The sequence below is a fragment of the Colobus angolensis genome, unplaced genomic scaffold (genome assembly GCF_000951035.1).
Source record: "Colobus angolensis palliatus isolate OR3802 unplaced genomic scaffold, Cang.pa_1.0 Scaffold259, whole genome shotgun sequence".
Lineage (NCBI taxonomy): Eukaryota > Metazoa > Chordata > Mammalia > Primates > Cercopithecidae > Colobus > Colobus angolensis.
The window spans coordinates 5,745,785-5,768,505 of NW_012115810.1; the positions used below are offsets into that span (position 1 = coordinate 5,745,785).

Consider the following 22,721-nt stretch of genomic DNA (forward strand, 5'->3'; position numbering starts at 1 on the left):
CACTGCAAAAGGAAACTTTATACCCATTAAGCAGTTGCTCCCCATTCCCCTCTCCCTCAGCCCCTGGAAACCATCAGTTTTCACTTTGCCCCTATAGGTTTACCTATTCCGAATATTTCGTATAGATGGAATCATACAATATGACCTTTTCTGTCTTCTTTCACTTACCATGTTTTCAAGGTCATCCAATTGTACATATATCTGCACTTCATTTTTAAATGATGCAATAATATTCCATTGTATAAGCATGTTTATTTTTATTTTCAAGGAGTAAATGGGTCAATAAATGGAAATAATACATCATCTGTAATTGGTATCAACACATCTGTACTATCCACTACTGCTTCAAGTTCCATGGGACAAACTAAAAGTACAAGCTCAGGTGGAGGAAATCGAAAATGTAATCAGGAACAAAGCAAAAACCAGCCTTTGGATGCTAGAGTTGACAAAATCAAGGATAAGGTAAGTTATTCTTGGAAGGACATATATAACAGATGTATATATGTAAGATTAGCATTCTGAAGGTCAAATCAACAAAATCTATGGTTTAATTTCTTATGAATTACCAAATTTTATTTTTATAGATATGTGTATTTATGGTGTCAGTACAAGTATAAATAATACAAATAGTAATAATAGATAAAATGTATTGAGAATTTACTGCATATCAACTCTTCTCTAATTGCTTTTCATATAATATATATTAACTCCTCCTTATATCTGAAATGAAGTAGCTACTGTTATTACAAATGGAGAAGCAAAGCACCAAAATAATTAGCCACTAAGTGACTGAGCCAGGATTTGAGAGCAAGTGGGTTAACTCCAGTGCATTAGAAAAGAGTGAATAAGAAAACCTTTTATTATGGAAACTTTCAAATACACAAAGTAGACAGAATAATCATTTGTACCTATTATTCAGCTTCAACAGTTAATCACATCATGGCCAGTTTTATTTCATATATATCCCCAACTTTGCAAGTTATCAATTTATTGCCTCTCAGCTCTAAATCACTCTTTTCTGGTTTGCCACTTGTTGCAATCTTAGTTCTTGTTAGTAGACGGTCCTGGAAGAACACTGGAAGAAGATGGTACTTCTTTTTCTTCTTCTTTCTTCTTTTTTCTTCTTTTCTTCTTTCTTCTTCTCCTTTGACAGAGTCTGACTCTGTAGTGCAGTGGCAGAATCTCAGTTCACTGCAACTTCCACCTCCCAGGCTTAAGTTATCTTCCCACCTCAGCTTCCCTAGTAGCTGGGACTACAGGTGCATGCTACCACACCCAGATAATTTTTATATTTTTTGCAGAGATGGGGTCTCACTATGTTGCCAAGGCTGGTCTTGAACACCTGAGCTCAAGGGATCCACCGCCTCAGCCTTCCAAAGTGCTGGAATCGCAGGCATGAGCAACCACATGTGGCTGGGACTTCTTTTTCTGGTTCTAGTGTTTTCTTCTTTTAATTATGCTGTGGCTGCCAATGGGTGGCTTCCTTGCTGGCTGACAGCTTCTCTACTGGTGGTGGCCAGGAGATCCAGTGGTGGTCGGGAGACCCAGTAGTGACTAGTACACCATCTAGTGAGTTTCATTGGCATCTCAGGAGGCAGTTTACTATCAAGTTTCGGAAAGTAGGTGGCTTTCAAGCTAATTTTACTGCCACTGTAGCTGACAAGTTCTCAGCCATGTTTTTCTGGTATCTTAGCAAGCAGTGTTTTATGTGTGTCAGCCTTGACTGTGATACCTCATTGAGTTTCTCTGCCATCCAATGGGCAATAGCCACATCTTCTCCTACAAAGTGTGAAACTCAGCCTTGGGTGAATGAAGGGGTTGGAGGAAAAAGTCCCTTTTCCAAGTTTATCTTTATTTCATTATTCTGCCTTAGCCCTATGAAAAGTACATATTCCTACATCTCCTTTGCCTGTATTATTTAGAGGTCACTTTATCCCTCCTAGTAGTTAATCTTCTGTTGTTAATCCATAATTCTTTATGTCAAATTTTTCCTGTTCAGATTGTTAATGTGGTTTCTTCCTTCTGAGTAGATCTTGTTGGCTCTTTAACTGGTTCCAGTAGTAGGGTGGGTATGCAGTTTGCAGGTGGTAAATTTATTTCTACATTCTGATCACTCTACACTGTTGGATTCCCTCTTCCACATTATGCCAGAAGCTGTGACATCTCAACTTTATAAAATGTACATCATCACTGAGTCCAGGTTTCATTTATCTAACCAAGTAAGCTGAGAAGCCTCTAACTATATGACCTAGCATATTATGTATTAGATCACTCTTATCAGTGGATTTGGTCTGCTCCAATTTCTGATTTCTTCTTGAATGAGAAGGCCGAGTTAAAGCCTTGTCATCAACTGCAAACATTTGGGAAACAATGATAAGAGTTGTGTCTTCTCTTCTCTGTTTTATAAAAACTGCTTTCAGGGCCTGGTTTTCCAGTGGAAGACAGTCGAAAGTTTGTGATCCTACACACATGAAGTTCTTCACCATCTCAGCTGTAATATTGTGACAGGAAGCTTCTGATACATCATAACAAGAATAGCAAGATATGGGTAGCCGCTGACTGCAGATGACGTTGATCTGAACTTTAAATCTGAGCTACATGCCTCTTATACTCCAATTTGTAATCCATAAGAACTACTTTATCAAACTTTCCTTTATCATTTTTCAAGGCAGCACCAAGCTCCATATATTTTCGAGAACAAATGAAACAAAACTGAATAAATACATTTATTTTCTTTTGCTGAGCATATTTCATAGATATATTTCCTCTAAATCTTTAAATTTCCTTCTCAATAGAAAACATTTTCCAGAGTATAGCATGCTTATATGAAGACTTGGGGGAAGGCCATCTGGTAATGCTAAGAAGCTTGATAGTACCCATCACAAAAATGCAAAAGTACTGTACACAGACCCCAAAACAACCATTTTGTTTCCCTTTCAACCCACACCACTGAGCACTCAAGCAAACATGATAAAATATTCTTAATTGTTTCCTCCCAGGGACACAGGTATCAGTGTCATACTCTCCACCTGTTGCTCTTTACCTGCTCTTGGCTCTTCTCCCATAGGATTTGTTTCAATGGCAGTCTCATTAGTGTAAGTACTAAGGGCCTGTCTCTGAGCTGCTGCCAGTGTCTCTGATGCCAGACACTGAAACCATCCATTTCTGATTCCCATACTATTTTGAACCAAATCCCAGACATCATATCATTGGATGCATTTTTATATGTGCTTCTAAAAGTTAAATGCCCATACTTTTAACCCTTATGCTATCCTACCTCTTAAGGAGTAGTGCTAAAATCAACTAAAATCTCTGGTGCCTCTACAATGTGTAAGGCATTGTACAAGACCTTGGAGGCATGAATATGACACAGTTCCTGTACTTAGTTCTAATGAGGAACCTGCATTGACATTCCTAAACAGAATCAGTGCTGTCATACTAAAAGCTGTTACTAGGAGAACGTACTGAAAACTCACAGAGGCACCTCTTTCTGCCCAGTTTTAGAGATAGATTCTGAGGTACCATATTAGTGTCTAAGGCAACTAAGTGGAAATAACATTATAGAGAGATAGTCTATTCAAGTGAGGCATGCTAGAACTTAAGATTTCAAAAGAACAGCACTTTCAGATGATACGTGGTTCAGCATGAGTTTGTGGGAGTGGGTTGTTCAAGTAAAATGGAGATAAAGGGCATTGGAACAAAGAAGAAAATCCTATACTTTTGCACCCAATATTTTTTCAGTTTTCAAAACTTTTTTAAAAAGTTGCTTCATTCATTCTTTTCATGTGTAGTTTGAAAAAAATGTTCTTCAGCTAATTTTGATACCTCCCATGGGAGGTGGGGTACTTAGCCATTCTCATTGAAAGTCACTGATTAAGTCCAATCCCCTCATATAGTCTGCATATGCATTTAGAATAAAAATTGATATTTTAAATAATTAAATTAAGACTAAAATATACAGCCTGTTAAGAAAAAATAAAACAATTTAAGGTTGAATGAGTTTTATTCCAACTGTCGTACAAGTTATTCTTACCACAGCAACCAAAATAACCTTTACAAACATATCTGGTTTTTTATGGTTTGAAAATATTACATGTTAGGGAATAGTAAGTGGTACTGCCACTGTGGAAAACAGTATGACAATTCCTCAAAAAACTAAAAATTAAATTACCATGTGATTCCGCAATTCTACTTCTGGGTATGTACCCCCCAAAATTGAAAGCAGGGTCTCAAAGAGGTCTCTGTACACCCATACTCATAGCAGCATTGTCCAGAATAGCTGAAATGTAGACACAACGGAAGTGTCTATCAACAGATAACTGGATAAGCAAAATATGGGAGGAGATGCATGTGTATACATACATACATACATACATACATGTTAATATTATCCAGCTTTAAAAAGGAAGGAAATTCTGATATTTGCTACAACATGGATGAACCTTGAGGACATTATTACACAAAGTGAAGTAAGCCAGACACAAAAAGACAAATACTGTACTGTATGATTCCACTTATTTGAGGTACTTAGACTCATCAGAATTATAGACCAAAGTTTTTTGTTGCCAGTGGCTAGCATGGAAGGAAGTGTGCGAAGTTAGTGTTTAATAGATACAGAATTTCAGTTTTACAAGATGAAAAGAGTTAATAGGTATAGAATTTCAGTTTTACAGGATGGATTCCCGTCTTGAAAGGCTCTTCTCTTATGTCCTTGGGTGATTGGCTCTTGCTCTCCCTTGGGAGATGACTACATGTAAAGCAAAGCCCCACTCCACTCCCCAGCACACATTGTCTATCCCGTTATTCTGTTTTACTCATGGTATTTATCACTCAAAACATTTATTTAAATTGTTTGTTGATTCTCTTCTTCTAGTTCTCACTAAGCAGAACTGGTGTCTGTTTCTCACACCCTTGTATCCCCAGAGACTTGAGCAACTATGCCTGGTACATCATAGCCTTGAATATGTATTTGTTTGGTTATTAAAAGAAATAAGTATACAGTGAAATGAAAGTTCAAGGAGAGGATTCTGAAAAGTTTTCCCAGATTGGATGGGGGAAAATTAATAAACTGTGATACAAACCCATCTTTTCCCTATTTCTCTAATACTCACACTTCTCATTTCTCCTTATTTTAGTGAGTGCTAAATGTGTTACCTTATCAAACTAGAACTCTTTACACATGGCGAAAGTACGCTCGGCAGACACTCCCTGCATCAGAATCACATTAAGCGCCCAGTTTAGAAGTGGGACTCAGGATTGTTATGCACCCTAAAGCTTCAGAACCAGCACCTCGGGATGACTATTCCTGGGGAGTATAGTCCCCATTTCTCATGCCACCTTTAAATAAAAAGCTACACACTTATTCCTTGGGCATTTAAATAGGAGTTAATTTTTCTCTGCTAAATCACTGTCACTCTCTTATTTCTTTTCTTTCCTGTCCCTTACTAAAACAAAAATGTTTATTTCCATTTAGGTACCTTATGCTTTTCAGTCTTGCTATACATGCTTAGAAAACTACAACAGATTTTGGTTGCAAAGAAGTAGCTGTTTCTTTGACAAACAAATGGTAGTCTTAATATTAATATATTATTATTTCCCTTTAATCTCTACCTTGTGATCTTTCTCATCTTGTGGTTCCCATACAATTCCAATTCAGTTTCTCATTCCTACCTATCCTACTTTGAGGGAAGAAAACTCAAGAAATGATAGGAACTATTAGTCTGCTTATTGAAGTATGTATCTTTGAAGGAGGCCTTCTGTTAGCTGGTTTGGAGCAGTTAAAACAGAGTCATTGCAAGGCTGGCTGTGGTGGCTCACGCCTGTAATCCCAGCACTTTGGGAAGCCGAGGCGGGTGAATCATAAGGTTAGGAGTTCAAGACCAGCCTGGCCAAGATGGGGAAACTCTGTCTCTACTAAAAATACAAAAATTAGCCGGGCGTGGTGGCGGGTGCCTGTACTCCCAGCTACTCGGGAGACTGAGGCAGAGAATTGCTTGAACCCGGGAGGCAGAGGTTGCAGTGAGCTGAGGTCTCACCACTGCATTCCAGCCTGGGCGACAGAGCGAGACTCTGTCTCAAAAAAATAAAAAAACAGAGTGATCGCAAACAGAATATAATGGCGGGAGTGACTATCCTCACTATATGAATGTTACCTGAATCAATGTTCAGAAGACACAATAAAAAGACTATAGATTTGCAATCTGTAACCGTGGCTTCAATTTGGCTTTCTATTGTGGAGATATATTACTGTATTTCATTCCCCAATCCTGAGTAGTCATGAAAGGATGTATTTCTGTTAAGATCATAACTTTTGTAATTTATTGTTATTCTTTCTATATTTTGTTCTTTATCAGCAAATGCCATTAAATGTTCCTAGATTGTACTTAATCTTCTTGTTCCATCATTTCAATGTTTCTCCTTTTCAGTCTTTCTATTGGTGAAATTTTAACTTTCCCTTTGTTAAATAATTATAAATATTTTCAATGTTCTACATGACAGAGCTTGTACTTTTTATTGAGGAGTTCTAAGTTAATTAATTGGTTTGTTAATTTGTTATAATTCATCTCATGATTTTTCCTGTTTTTATCCACTACTATTGTGTGTTCTTGAACACAAAACTTCACATTTATGTGACCTAATGCCACTTTCTACCAGCTTTAGATTTTATTTTTCTTGCAGAGTCTTAACTGTTCCAGAAATAAATATCTCTCTTTATATTTATCTACCTTGTCTTCTACCTTTTTTAATCTTTTCTGAAATGAAACATAAACAGTTAAATTCCTTGACCCTAACTAAAGCAGCCGCATAAGACTGTTGCTACCCTACTTTATCTTCTCTACAGCACTTATTATTATATGGAATGATTTGTTTTTATGTTAAGCATCTGTCTATACTCCCCTATCACCAGCACTAGTAAGTTTCTTGAAGGCAAGAACTCAGTCTTGGACACACCCAGAAAGGTGTGTGTGGCATGTTATAGGTAAATGTTTGGCTACTGACTCACTGTCTGCAAAAAGAAAGAAGATTAAATGTGTAACTTTTGATGTATGTATCATAGTTGGAATCATTTTGTGAACTGATCTTTTTAGTCTGTCGCACATTTTGAAGATTAGCAGCCATATGAATACATCTACACATATGCTCTCTTGATATTTTCAATATTCTACATGACAGAGCTTGCACTTTTTATTGAGGAGTTCTGTCATGTAAGTTAAGTTGATCAGTTTGTTAAATAATTATCCTTACAATATGTGACTTTTTCCTGCAATGACATTTTGAGATTGAAAATAGCATTTGAAAATTAAAAAGAGCATACCTTTTATTGAAACTTGAATGTTTTCAAAAAGTAAAGTCTTGCCAACTACCTTGTCGTTATCCAGAAACCAAGAAAGAAAGCGATGGAAAGTTCCAGCAACAGTGATAGTGATTCAGGCACATCATCAGACACCTCAAGTGAAGGCATTAGTAGTAGTGATTCAGATGATCTAGAAGATGAAGAGGAAGAAGATCAAAGTATTGAAGAAAGTGAAGATGATGATTCTGATTCAGAGAGTGAAGCACAACATAAAAGTAACGACCAGGTATAATTTTTTTCGTGGACAGTATCCAAACATTATACATATTTAGAAATTAACTGGTTTATCTTGACTCTCAAAGTCTGTAGTTTTAAAGTTAATTATTACTTTGAGTTCATACTTTTGCCCAAGAAAGAAGATGAAGAAATATTTTTAAAGGGACATATGGTATTTCTTTTATGAATTTTTAGATTTTTAGATATTATCATAAGGCATTAGGAACACTTTTAAAGTATCCGTTTTTATCTCCAGGTTTTACTGCTTGATAGTCTTTATCTTAATAGATGTTAGGAACTTACCTTTTCATTTTTATTTCTAGGTGCTATTACATGGTATTTCAGACCCAAAAGCAGATGGACAGAAAGCAACTGAAAAAGCCCAGGAAAAAAGAATACACCAGCCATTACCTCTTGTGTCTGAATCCCAGACTCACTCATCATTCCAATCCCAGCAGAAGCAGCCTCAGGTTTTGTCACAGCAGCTTCCATTTATTTTCCAAAGCTCTCAGGCAAAGGAGGAATCTGTGAACAAACACACCAGTGTGATACAGTCTACGGGATTGGTGTCCAATGTGAAACCTTTATCTTTGGTAAATCAAGCCAAAAAGGAAACTTACATGAAACTCATAGTTCCTTCTCCTGATGTTCTTAAAGCAGGGAATAAAAATACCTCTGAAGAATCTAGTTCATTGACCAGTGAATTGAGATCCAAACGGGTGAGTTACAAATTATTTTTACAAGAATTTTACTACTAGAAACAGATAGAGCTTCTATATTGTTTTATAATACACAAGTTTAAGTTAAATTCTACCCTCATTTTTATACCTTCTTAGTCTCTAGGAATAGAATATGTACATCAGAAAACTAAATGTCTCTGATTTTATATTCATATATGTATCTGTTTAATGTATTTTTGGCAATGCAATCATGTCATTCTAGCTACCCTGCAACCCATCCCTAAGGTAAGCCCCCACACCCAAGATCTAAGGATTTAGAAATAAGGAGATAAGTATGTTTGAATAAGACAAGCTTCACAATTACTTGGGTTTAAAATTAATGTCCTTTTTTTCCTAATATCAATTTTTTTTTTTTTTTTTGAGACAGGGTCTCGATCTGTTGCCCAGGCTGGAGGGCAGGGTTTCAATCTCAGCTCACTGCAACCTCCACCTCCCGGATCCAAGTGATCCTGCTGCCTCAGCCTTCCTAATAGCTGGGACTACTGGCGTGCGTCACGACACCAGGCTAATTTTTGTATATTTAGTAAAGATGGGGTTTCACCATGTTGGCCAGGCTGATCTCGAATTCCTGACCTCAAGTGATCTGCCTGCCTCGGCCTCCCAAAATGCTGGGATTACAGGCGTGAGCCACCACATCCAGCCAAATATATTCTTTTTCAAAAAAATGGACTCAAGTAATTTACCTCTATAGTTCTAGAATGTATACATTTTAAGTGTAAAAACCCTTCATAAAGAATCACTTTTCTGGCCAGACATGGTGGTTCACACCTGTAATCCCAGCACTTTGGGAGCCAAGGCAGAAGGACTGTTTGAGCCCAGGACTGTTTGAGACCAACCTCCGCCGCATAGTGAGACCCTGTCTCTACCAAAAAAAAAAAAAAAAATTCCTTTGCCATTCTTAATGAATTATATGAAATGTAACTTCTACTTACACAAACACTGGAAACACTCTTCAGAGAATTTTCTCATCTTTGTTTTTCTTGCTGTTGATTTTACTACATAGACTACATTCGTATGTCCAGCAAAATTCTAATAATTAAATGAGTATTGCTTTTTATTCCAGAATCAGCCTAGAGTAGCAAACCATTAGGTTTCAACACAATATTACAAACATTATCATTAGGCAACTTAATTAGATAACACTTGTAGAGCATTTACTGTTTGCCAGCCATTGTTTTAATTGCTGAACATACATTAACTTATTGGTCATAACATCTATGAGTGCTACTAATATTATCCTCATTTACAGATGATAAAATTGGACATTCACATTAGACTCAACTCTAAAAGATTACCTTCTCTTTCTCAGTACCTGTTATTGAGTTAGAGGCAGCTACCTGCATCCCTCATTAGTTCGTTATTTTCTTAAAGGTTACTTAATCATTGAATCCTTCAGTACCCTTACACTGAAGACAATGTAACTTAAATCCATATAGATTGATTGAATACATAGACCAGGAGTGGAATTTTGTAGATCTTATGTCAGCTTTCTTTTATCAACATTTTTTTTTTTTTGAGGCAGAGTCTCACTCTGCCGCCCAGGCTGGAGTGCGGTTGCGCGATCTCGGCCTCGGCTCACTGCAAGCTCCACCTCCCGGGTTCACGCCATTCTCCTGCCTCAGCCTCCCAAGTAGCTGGGACTACAGGTGCCCACCACCACACCCGGCTATTTTTTTTGTATTTTTAGTAGAGACGGGGTTTCACCATGTTAGCCAGAATGGTCTCGATCTCCTGACCTCATGATCCGCCCTCCTCGGCCTCCCAAAGTGCTGGGATGACAGGCATGAGCCCCTGCGCTGGCCCTCTTTTATCGACTTTTATCTGGAGGACTTTTTGTGATCTGCAGGGTCTCGGGGAGCAAGAGCTTGGAGGTAGGACAGATTTTGGAACTCGTCTCCTCTTCCCGTCCAAATGGGTTTGTTTTTTTTTTTAGGCAGAGTCTCGCCCTGTTGCCCAGGCTGGGGTGCAGTGGTGCTATCTGGGCTCACTACAAGCTCCGCCTCTCCGGCTCAAGCATTCTCCTGCCTCAGCCTCCCAAGTAGCTGCTGCTACAGGCGCCTGCCACCACCCACAGATAATTTTTATATTTTCAGTAGAGATGCGGTTTCACCATGTTGGCCAGGCTAGTCACAAACTCCTGACCTCAAGTGATCTGCCTGCCTCGGCCTCCCAAAGTGCTGGGATTACAGGCGTGAGCCACCGCGCCTGGCCCCAAATGGATATCTTAAAGCAGCAAGAGGTTTGCTACTATACAGGTCTCAAATTTCTCTCCATCTCCTTTTTACACATCACCCCTGATTTTAAAAATGATAATATGTGTACTATAAAAGAGCAATTTGAATAAAATATAGAAATCTTTGGCTGTTATTAAAAACTTATTGGTGTCAATATATGGGAAGTGATTCTTTAGAATTACAGTGAGGAACACTGTAATTGTTGCAGAAAATTAAAATACAAAACTAAAGGGACTTTGGTTTTAACGGCCCTTTGGACCTGTATATTTAGAAGGAAAACTTACTACCTATAAAAAAAGATTACAAAATTATTACATAATTATGTTCTAACAGACGAAACCACTCATTTTTCTGCTGAAAATTTACATCTTGTATATATTAAAGTATTTTATGTAAGAATTTTGCTATAAAATTACATCGAAAAAGTACATCTAACTAGTATAATTTTCCGTAATTTACTGAATAATTACTAATTAAGCACTTTCTCTTTGTAAGATATTGCCTTAGGTACAAATATTTTGTGACAGTTTTGATTTGCAAAGAATTATCTTAATTTCTAAACTAATACAACATAGTTGTTTTTCTCTTTTTTTTTTTTTTTTTTTGAGACGGAGTCTCGTCTGTCACCCAGGCTGGAGTGCAGTAGCCGGATCTCAGCTCACTGCAAGCTCTGCCTTCCGGGTTTACGCCATTCTCCTGCCTCAGCCTCCCGAGCAGCTGGGACTACAGGTGCCCGCCACCTCGTCCGGCTAGTTTTTTGTTTTTTTTTTAGTAGAGACGGGGTTTCACCGTGTTAGCCAGGATGGTATCAATCTCCTGACCTCATGATCCACCCGTCTCGGCCTCCCAAAGTGCTGGGATTACAGGCTTGAGCCACCGCGCCCGGCCAGTTGTTTTTCATAAATGAAAAAGTTTACATTGCTTACTGCTTGTTAGTTCTTCTGCTTTAAAATATTTAATAAGTATTTCAGGCTGAGTGCGGTGGCTCATGCCTGTAATCCCAGTACTTTGGGAGGCCAAAAGCAGGTGGATCACGTGAGGTCAGGAGTTCAAGGCCAGCCTGGCCAACATGGTGAAACCCCTTCTCTACTAAAAATCCAAAAAAAAGGCTGGGTGCGGTGGTTCACGTCTGTAATCCCAGCACTTTGTGAGGCCAAGGCAGGTGGATCACAGGGTCAAGATATCGAGACCATCCTGGCCAACATAGTGAAATCCCATCTTTACTGAAAATATAAATATTAGCTGGGTGTGGTGGCATGCGCCTGTAGTCCCAGCTACTTGGGAGGCTGAGGCAGGAGAATCGCTTGAGCCGGGGAGGCAGAGGTTGCAGTGAGTCGAGATCGCGCCACTGCACTCCAGCCTGGAGACAGAGTGAGAGACTCTGTCTCAAAAAAAAAAACCAAAAAAACAAAAACATTAGCCAGGTATGATGGCACGCATCCGTAGTCTCAGCTACTTGGGAATCTGGGGCAGCCTTGAACCCAAGAGGTGGGAGTTGCAACGAGCCAAGATCGTGCCACTGCACTCCAGCCTGGGTGACAGAGTGAGACTCTGTCTAAAAATAATAATAAGAAGAATAAATACAATATTTAGTAAGTATTTTATATAACATTCCATCAGCATTTACACTTGTGAAATCTCCATCACAAATCTTTGCTGATTTGAGTGTTAGGAGCCCAGGTCTGATGCTGACAACACTGCTGATTTTAATTTCAAGGCAATCATTTTCAATGTAGAATTTTACCTTAGATTAAGAAATTCAACTCCTTCTGTTAACTGAAAAGATCTTAATAATTCTGCTGCTGTTTATTTTCATGTAATATTTTAATCATAGTAGCTTAATAAAAATCATGATTGTATTGTTTTCAAGGAGATTCTAATAGTTAAATAGGTTTTTGTTTCTTTATAGACATAAATTTTATGGCTTAATGGTTTATAATCTTTTCCAAGAAAACTGTATTTTTCTAAATTGTTTACTCTGGAATGTTACTATGCAAAGGCACACTAAAGTAGATCCCACAGAATGTTGAATGTCCGTTTCCACCAGCTTAGTGTCTTAAATCTTTGCTTCAAAGAAGTTCTTGCTCAGGAAGTTACTCATTCAGCAACCTAAAATTGTTTTTTGAGCATATACCAAGCACAGGGTTCTGAACAATGTCTTAGGCAGACCATAAAGGTGAATAAATGAGTATTTCTACCCTGAGGAATTTATCAAAGATGTTAAGTTATCTCCTTAGAGGTTTCAGGCATATAGACATATGCTATGTATACTAAAGGTGGTGTGGCATAAGAGTACATATAGTTGCCAACTTAAACTTGTTTGACTTGGCTGGGCGCAGTGGCTCACACCTGTAATCCCAGCACTTTGGGAGGCCGAGGCAGGTGGATCACAAGTCAAGAGATCGAGACCATCCTGGCCAACATGGTGCAACCCTATCTCTACTAAAAATACAAAAATTAGCTGGTCATGGTGGTGCATGCCTGTAGTTCCAGCTACTTGGGAGACTGAGGCAGAACAATCGCTTGAACCCAGGAAGTGGAGGTTGCAGTGAGCCGAGATCGCGCCACTGTACTCCAGCCTGGCAACAGAGCAAGACTACATCTCAAAAAAAAAAAAAAGAATTGTTTGACTTATGATCTTTCAACTTTACAATGGTGCAAATGCTATACACATTCAGTAGAAATCGGTACAATAGTCCCTTGATGCTGGGCAGCAGCAGTGAGCCGCAGCTCCTGTTTGGCCACATGATAATGAGGGCAGACAACCGATAGTCTACAGTGTACTGTGTTGGTAGATTATTTTGCTCAACTTTAGTCTAATGTAAGTGTTTTCAGTATATTTAAGGTAGCCTAGACTAAGCTATGATGTATGGTAGGTTAGGTGTATTGTATCTATTTTTGACTTAATGATATTTTCAACTTTTGATGAGTTTATGGGGAAGTCACCCCATGGCAAGCTGAGGAGCATCTGTATAAAGAGGTGAAGGAGCTCAAAGGAAAGAGGCAAAGAATGCTGGGAAATTTGGAAAGCTTCTTGGTTTGGACCTTGAAGAATAAACAGTATTTTGTTAGCCTGAAATTTCTAAGAGGAGGCTATTTCATGCAAAGAAAATGGTTTTAGGTTTGGATTATTGTGAAAATGGAAGCAACAGTAAAGCAAGGAGGATAGTCAAAAGGCATATAATTTTTAAGGGGGAAAAGCTAATTAAATTTTATTTAGTTACAGCCAAAATGTAGCAACTTTTACATAGCTGTTGCTACTTTTATAGCACTTGTATATCATGATTTAAATTTGTGTGTGATATGATAGCTGTAATTTGTTTTCAGATATTGAAAGCAAATAAAAGCAATCTTTGTTTTGTAGTACATTTTGTTGTGTTTTTTAACTTATGTTTCAACAGGAACAATATAAACAGGCATTCCCATCACAGTTAAAGAAACAAGAGTCATCTAAGAGCCTGAAGAAGGTTATTGCAGCTTTGTCAAATCCAAAAGCAACCTCTAGTTCACCAGCACATCCAAAACAAACATTAGAAAACAACCACCCAAATCCATTCTTGACAAATGCACTTTTAGGTAATCACCAACCAAATGGAGTTATTCAAAGTGTCATTCAAGAAGCTCCTCTAGCACTTACTACCAAAACTAAAATGCAGAGCAAGATTAATGAAAACGTTGCTGCTGCAAGTAGCACCCCTTTTTCCTCACCTGTAAATTTGAGTACAAGTGGGAGAAGAACCCCTGGCAATCAGACACCTGTAATGCCCTCTGCCTCTCCTATCCTTCATAGTCAAGGGAAGGAAAAAGCAGTTAGCAATAATGTAAACCCGGTAAAAACACAGCATCACTCCCATCCTGCAAAACCTTTAGTGGAACAATTCAGAGGAACAGATTCAGACATTCCCAGTAGTAAAGATTCTGAAGATTCAAATGAGGATGAAGAGGAAGATGATGAGGAAGAAGATGAGGAAGATGATGAAGATGATGAATCTGATGACAGCCAATCAGGTTATTTTCATTTTAAAATTTAAAGTATTTCTCTAAATTCTATATGAACCAGACATTTTGAAGAATTTCTTAATTCAGACTTAAAATCAGTGTGATTTACTATGTTTCACACAGCTTTGTGCATTTCTATAATGAGCTCGTAAAATACAGGAGTAATTGATACTGGAAATCCTAAGTCAGATTCTCAGCTTGTTATTCATTTGACATTAAACAAATAATCACTTTAGGATGAATACAAATGATGCATAAATTAAGACATAATTTCATCAACTTGCTTTATTTTTATTTCATTCAGGACCACTCTTCTTTCGTTTCTTCTGCTACTTGTTAAAATGTATCACCAACTGTTTTGAACAAAGATAAAATTATAGTCATTCAGAAAGTACCAAAAACCTAAATCTCTATGAATGTTCCATCAATAACAGAAAATTTGTTAAATAACATATAGATGACTCTCTGATTTAATTTTGAGTCACTTTTTTTTTTTTTTGCTGGATCGGGGGTTAACTTCTTTGCATTTTTATTTTCCTTCCCTCTCCTCATTCCACAGAATATTGAAAACATAAAATACAAGAGAGCTTAAATTGTGAATACAAAAATGAAATACATATTATAAATGTTTGTGGATTTGTTACTAGTCAACTACAGATTCAACTAATTTTTTTAGCAGCTAATCTGAATAGGAAAATATACTCAGCTGTACAATTTGTAGTGTCTATAAGTTAAAAACAAACTTCATGCTCAGGGTAAGAACCACTCTTCCTGGGGTTTCCATAGAACAGCTTTGTATGATAGATCATAAATATCAATATTCATAACTTTAAAAACTAACTTTTATAATGAATTTCAATATAGGCAAATGGTATCACACAAACCAGAATTCCACAGAAGCTATTGTTCTGTGAACTATGAGGAAACAGTCTAAGTATTACTCCTATGTTTATCAAGTTTAATCTAGTAATAGATTTTACATATCTACAGGAACGGATGCATCATACATAGAACTACGTAGCTAGAACAAACTTAAATTATTGAATTATCCTACTATAATTATTTCTGTAGGCCTAGTTTTTTGAGAGGCCTGAAAAGCCTGATGAAGTCTTGTGTGTAAATAGAAAAACTGCAGCCAAAAAGCCAAGAATCTCGTGTTGAAACTGGTTTTCTTTTACTCCAGAGCCCAAATGGAAGTATGATGGTAGTTCCAGATTTCTCTTTCTCATATTTGACTTATTGTACTTCATAAGCCATTGGAATCTGTTAGTTTGAATAGTCAGTTTAATCCCCATTTGCTTTAGTTTCTCCATTAAATAAAAAATTATTTTGACACCAAGCAGAACTCATCATGTGAATAATGTCACATGAGAACTGTTTTATGATTAAAGTGTTGAGTAAAACTTACACTTTAAAAAATTTTTTTGAAGATTTATAGCCTGCATACACTGTTCTCGAATAGCTTATAACATTTACTCTGTAGGAAAATTGCTCATTTGAGTTATCATTCACAGTTGCTGGTTCCTGAGCTAGCCTATTTAGATACAAACTGCAAATTATTGGTGATTATCTAGTTATAATATACAAATGCTTCTTTTACTTCCCAGAATCAGATAGTAATTCAGAATCAGATACAGAAGGATCAGAAGAAGAAGATGATGATGATAAAGACCAAGATGAATCAGATAGTGATACTGAAGGAGAGAAAACTTCAATGAAACTGAATAAAACAACTTCCTCTGTCAAAAGCCCTTCCATGAGTCTCACAGCTCACTCAACACCTCGTAACCTCCACATAACAAAAGCCCCAGGCTCTGCTCCTGCTGCCTTATGTTCTGAATCCCAGTCACCTGCTTTTCTTGGTACATCTTCTTCCACACTTACTTCAAGCCCACACTCTGGTACCTACCCTTTATTTTTATTATTCTAAAGTAGAAGTCAAACCATAGCAAGAATTTTTATTGATAGAGTGTTCTGGAGATGATCTCACTGGAATCACGATTAAAGTTAGATTTTAGGTTGGCTAAGGAAGGTCAGCATGTATTTTCAAAGGATATGACTCATTACCTGGTCTTTTTTCCCCCTGATTTTCCAGTTTAAGGATCTGATTAATGACATTTCTTTTGGTTTTGAACCTTTTCTGCTTTTGTGTTGTTTGTGCTTCTAGAATGTAGAATGTAATTGACAGTTGGACTTTTTTGTACAGTTGACCCTTGAACAACGCAGGATTTAAGAGCACTGGCTCCACACACAGTCGAAAATCTACATGGAACTTTTGGCTTCTCAAAAATTTAACTGTTAGCCTACTATTGACCAGAAGCCTTACTGATAACATGAATAGTCAGTTAACATATGTTGTATGTGTTATGTGCTGTATTCTTACAATAAAGAGAAAAGACAAATGTTAGTAAGAAAATCATAAGCAAGAGAAAATATATTGACTCTTCATTACATGGAAGTGGATCATTATAGAGATTTTCATTCTCATCTTCATGTTGAATAGGCTGAGGAGGAGGTGGATTGGTCTTGCTGTCTCATGGGTGACAGAGGTGGAGGAAAATCTGAATATAAGTGGACTCACACAGTTCAAACCCATGTTGTTCAAGGGCCAACTGTACTTTATAAAAAAGCTCACTTGGTTACTTAAGATGCTATCTGCCCAACATATAGCTAGTGTCATTTCTATTAGAGAGTAGCAATCTTATTCCATTAACATGCCATGTCCTTTTTTTTCCTATTTGACTTTTTATAAATTCCTAGAGGTCTTCATTAAACATTTCTACATTTAATATTCCAAAACTACTCTCAGTTCTCATTCTATGTCTAAGAAAATATAGAATATAGAGATATACAGTAAAATATTTTATTTTACTTATTTCATTCTCCTCTTGTCAATTTCTAGCTTTGCTTTCATTTACCACATACCAGTATGATAGCCTATTAATTTTAGATGAGTTTATTTATGTTTGTGAAACTTGATCTCGGTGTTTGAAAATTTTTACATAAAATCATAATCCTGTTCCTTGGTGGTTTAGGTTAATTAAAAGACCTGGTAGTGTTTTTGACTATGGATGTATATGGACATAGAAATTAAATCGTCTTTAAATGTATGAGCCAGCTGTTGAAATTTTTCAGCATCCGAAAACTCATATTTTCAAAGTCAACAATTTTAAAAAGTTTTCTGAAACCTCTATTTCTGTCCTGCTTCTCTAGCCATTTCTTTAATAACAAAATGAGAGGAAAGGTATATATTTTTACCTTGAATTGTATTTTCTTTAGAGAGAAAAACTAGTTATTCTGTCATTCAGACCTAAAAGAAGAAAAAAGCCCCCTGCCTTATAAAGTGTTTTATTGAAAACCATCTGAAAATAATGTATAAATTACAGAAATACACTAAATAATCCAAGTCATTAACATATACTTTTTAGAAGAAAAGTTTCTAAGCGATCAAGATTATTATCTCTATTATTGAATTTTTTATATTAACCAATTGAATTTTTTTAAAGGCACTTCCAAAAGAAGAAGAGTAACAGATGAACATGAACTGCGTATTCCATTGGAATATGGGTATGCAAAATAAGGTTTCCCTTTTTCTTTTTCCCCCATATATTTATGCATGTTTGATATATACTTGATTTTTCATTCTCTACAATTAATAAAAGAAGTTCATAGCTGCATAGTATTTATTAGAGCGGAAGAGCTAGAGCAAAGGGCAAGGAATTTGGTATATCAGAAAACTGAAATTAATCCTGTTTCCTGGAGGTATGGCAGAGCTGGGGTGGGATGATACAGCCAAGTAGAAACATGACTGATAAAGAACCAAGAGCAAATCAGATGGCAAAGGGCAAGAGTACAGCAAGATTGTGAGAAGTTTTTGTGAAGATAGAATTAAAGGACAGTAAAAGCTACTTTGGTCAAAATTGAGGGACTCAACCAGAGTTTGACTAAGATGGTTTAATTAGAAATGACAGCTTTTAGACTGAATGTATGTGAACCCCAACCAGCAGAGAGCCAGGTTTACTTTACTCCTCCCTTAAAGCTTTTCAGATGTAAAAATCACTACACATTGACACGTTACTGAAATGTCAGAGTACCCAAAGTAATCAATTACGATTTCTAAACATTTTGATGGAATTTAATATATAAATTGAATAATTAATTTTTTAGTTGAATTAGCTAGAAATCTAAATAATTTTGACAGTTAATATATTTGGGTTGTTTGAGGAGTTTTTGTTTTCATTTTTCATGTTTTCTAGAGAACATGTATACTTTAACTTATTTTTAATTTTTAAAAGCTGTCTTAAAATTAAGTATGTTATAACCTTCATTTCTGTTATGTGTAGCTGGCAGAGAGAGACAAGAATAAGAAACTTTGGAGGGCGCCTTCAAGGAGAAGTAGCATATTATGCTCCATGTGGAAAGAAACTTAGGCAGTACCCTGAAGTAATAAAGGTACATACTTTTCACCAAATAATGTACATTTGGTGCCTATTAAGCATGATCATGTACAAAAAAAAGTGTACTCCTTTCTCAGATAAAGTTCCTTGATACTAAATATTCTCTTGTATGGGACTATTGTACTTAACCTAAATTGATCTCCTATAAATATATAGCCCCTTGATAGAATATGCAAAACATTAGTGTCCTGAAGCTAGCTATACATCAAAGCTGGGTTGTAATTATTAAAACCTGAAGTGGAAAAATATGTGATTTTTTCAGTATCTCAGCAGAAATGGAATAATGGATATCTCAAGGGACAATTTCAGCTTCAGTGCAAAAATAAGAGTGGGTGACTTCTATGAAGCCAGAGATGGACCGCAGGTATCCACTTTTTAAAAAGTATAGTCTTTGAACCAAAAAGTAGTACCATAACCTAAATGAAGTAAATTTCACTACACTCTGGAGCATTGCCTTTCTTTAATTAGTACATATAACTTTGTGGTAAGCACTCATTAAGGCCTCAATTAACTATGTTTCAGTAACAAGGAGCTTTGACATAATAGGTATCTTTTTCATAAATAAGTAAATTTTTTCTGTTTTTATTAATTCAACCAATAACTTTACAGTTTATATAGGTATAAAAGCATCTGCATGTTCATATGAAATAGAGGAAAACATTAGTTTCCTGAAAAGTACAGCTAGTTTTAAAAACTAATTTGAATATGAAGACCCTATTATTATAAGTCAGTCCGAAAGAGGATATATATGCCCTAGTGTTTTGGAAAAATCTTGTCCATTTGATTATGCCACACTATATGTTGCATTTTCACAAGTTTGGTAAGTTTTTTTGTCATTTCTTAAAACTAGGTGAATGAAATTTCTGGTTTTTGCAGAAATTCAGTTTTTACATTAATTGGTGCACATTTCTGAACATATCACCACAGCTCCCTTTGAGCTTATGGTGTTAAGTATACATCCTCACTAGTCAGCAAAAAGAACCCACCAAGGAGATCTCATTTCCTGTATGTTTTCTTTAATGCTTTCCTTTTGTTCCTTATTTATATTCAGCTGCATGTGCTTATTATTCCCTTTAGCTGCATTGAAAGGGGTCCCAGTTAAGGAGTGATGAGACCTAGATTCTTGTTAATCCATGAAATACTCTTGTAATTCTGAACAATAACAAAATAATGCCCCTTTTCCCACAACTTTGTTATCTGCCAAATAGAAACAATTATAATATATAGAAATATATTACACTTCTGTCTCATAGGATTATGGCAAGATTAAAATGAGATCATATGCATAACAATGTTTCAAAAAGGCTAAAATGCTCAGCCACCTAAAGTTGATATTTTCCTCCTTCTGTCTCTCTTCTGTCCCATTATAATGCACAGGAAAAATTTTTTTTGGCAATTAATATTTTTATTGTGAATAGGGAACTTTTCTATCCTATCTTACCCTTAAATTTTATGATTTAGAAATGGAAAAGGTCTCCCTCATTCTGTAAGAGGTTTGAGTTTGGAAGCTTAAAGGAATTTTTTAAGGTCACACACAAGGCTGAGACATAACTAGAACTCAAGGTTTTTGAAAAAGTAATCTTTTGCGTACATCATGTAACCTGTTTTCTATTGTAGTCCATGACTTTTAAAGAAAGAAGTTATGTCCAGATCTACCTGTCTCTTTATTGGTAGTTCTAAAATGTCAAAATGTGTTTATCTGAGATTTATAGAAATATATGGAAATATATTCTAGGGTTTTCTATCTTTTTAAACAAAAAAAATTTTGACTTAGACTAAATCTGTCACCAGATTCTTAGAATTTTAATGAACCACAGTGTTACACATTCTATATACACTACATCAGTTTTAAAGTCATTATTAGAAACTTTAAAAATTATCATTTTAAACATTTTTGTTTCACGTTGTCAGATTCTTACTTGTATTATTTATGCCAAAGATATCTTTGTGATTTTAAGTTCACTAGATTTTTGTTCTGAGAGGAAAGCTAATTGGTATTCAACATATAAAGGATTTTTAGTTTTATATCAGTGATAATTAGACCTAATCTATAAAGCCTCATTACACAGAATAGAATGTTCCTTGACATGCATTCACTTTTTATTAAATATAATCAGTGTTTTCCAAATGCACACTGTCTTGTTGAGATCAATTCCAATCAAGGAAATAGGATGAATTACTAAAGCCAAATATATTAAGCTGCCAACATTTCAGCAGGATGCTAGGGGAAAATATTCGGAATTTTGAGAGCATTTCTTTTAGCTAAAACCAAAATTAGTACACAGGAATTCAGGATACTTTTAGAAAACAACAATTAAAGGTAAGTCATCCAAAAAGTATTCTAGTTAATTAATTAGAGATGCATATAGTTATAAAACCATGTACATTTTTATATACTGGATTATGTGATTAATAAGTTTAAGCATATGGTTAACTGGAAATGTATGTCATTATATAAGAATGTTCTCTGAAAACCAAGATTATATATTTTTGTTATAGTAATTATGATGTGAAATAATTTTGATCACACTAAATTTTGTAGAAGATGTAAAATATAGGGTGGCACAAAGCTACTGTTACCATGCAATGATGATCCTATGTATTTACAATATATCTGCTTTTATGCAAATTGTATAAATGGTTTGATGATGAAACATGTTTAAAAAAGTGTGCGTATTAATAGACTAGAAGGAAATGTGTCAAAACTAATAATGGATGTAATGGTGATGGCAATGGATTTTTTTTGCTTTCTACATTTTTTGCATGTTGTGTCTCTTCAAAAATTTGCTTGTTTTATGTATATAATGTGAAAAACAGTCCAGGCATTGTGGCTTACACCTGTAACCCCAGCACTTTGGGAGGCCGAGGTGGGCGGATCACTTGAGCTCCGGAGTTCAAGACCAGCCTAGCCAATGTGGCAAAACCCCTTCTCTACTAAAAATACAAAATTTAGCTGGGCATGGTGGTAGGCACCTGTAGTCCCAGCTGCTCGGGAGGCTGAGGCAGGGAGAATTGCTTGAACCTGGGAGGTGGAAGTTGCAGTGAGCCGAGATCACACCACTGCACTCCAGCCTGGGTGACAGAGTGAGACTCCATCTAAAAAAAAAAAACAAAACAACAACAACAGAAAAACAATTTCTGTCTTTTAAAAGTAAATATCCCTATTCTTTGTAGTTCAGTAAAACTGAGAATTGGTAGTTTTCCAAATGCATGGAGATTGTACAAAATGACCTTAAATGTTGCTGCAACAGTTTCCAAGCTTCATGTATCTATTGGGATGTTTGGTAGCAAATGAAATGCTGTATTTGTGGGTTCATTAGTACACTCAGCCCTCCATATCTGTGTTTTCTGCATTTGTGGATTCAAGCAATTGTGGATTGAAAATTCTCAGGAAAAAAGATGTATCTGTACTAAACATGTACCGACATTTTTCCTTGTCATTATTCCCTAAACAATATAATGTAACAGCTATTTATATAACATGTACATTGTGTTTACTATTATAAGTAATCTGGAGATGATTTAAAGTATATAGGAGTGTAGGTATAGGTTATATGCCAATACTGTGTTATTTTTATTCAGGGACTTTAATGTCTGCAGATACTGGTATTCATAGAAGGAGGTCTTGATACCAAGGGACAACTCCATTCTTTTGTGTGTGTATGTGTGTGTGTGTAATTTAAATTCTAGGGTACCTGTGCACAATGTGCAGGTTTGTTAC

At 36.1% G+C, this 22,721-nt stretch overlaps 1 protein-coding gene across 1 annotated transcript in view; it reads left to right on the top strand.

The window, feature by feature from the left end:
• BAZ2B (bromodomain adjacent to zinc finger domain, 2B) overlaps nucleotides 1–22,721 on the top strand; it is a 426,507-nt gene that overhangs the window by 276,010 nt on the left and 127,776 nt on the right. The window contains exons 9-16 of the mRNA XM_011947122.1: nucleotides 269–462; nucleotides 7,380–7,580; nucleotides 7,894–8,289; nucleotides 13,946–14,552; nucleotides 16,151–16,444; nucleotides 18,050–18,110; nucleotides 18,887–18,995; nucleotides 19,263–19,364. Of these exons, the coding sequence (XP_011802512.1) occupies nucleotides 269–462; nucleotides 7,380–7,580; nucleotides 7,894–8,289; nucleotides 13,946–14,552; nucleotides 16,151–16,444; nucleotides 18,050–18,110; nucleotides 18,887–18,995; nucleotides 19,263–19,364 (1,964 nt within the window). The remainder of the gene's footprint in view (nucleotides 1–268; nucleotides 463–7,379; nucleotides 7,581–7,893; nucleotides 8,290–13,945; nucleotides 14,553–16,150; nucleotides 16,445–18,049; nucleotides 18,111–18,886; nucleotides 18,996–19,262; nucleotides 19,365–22,721) is intronic.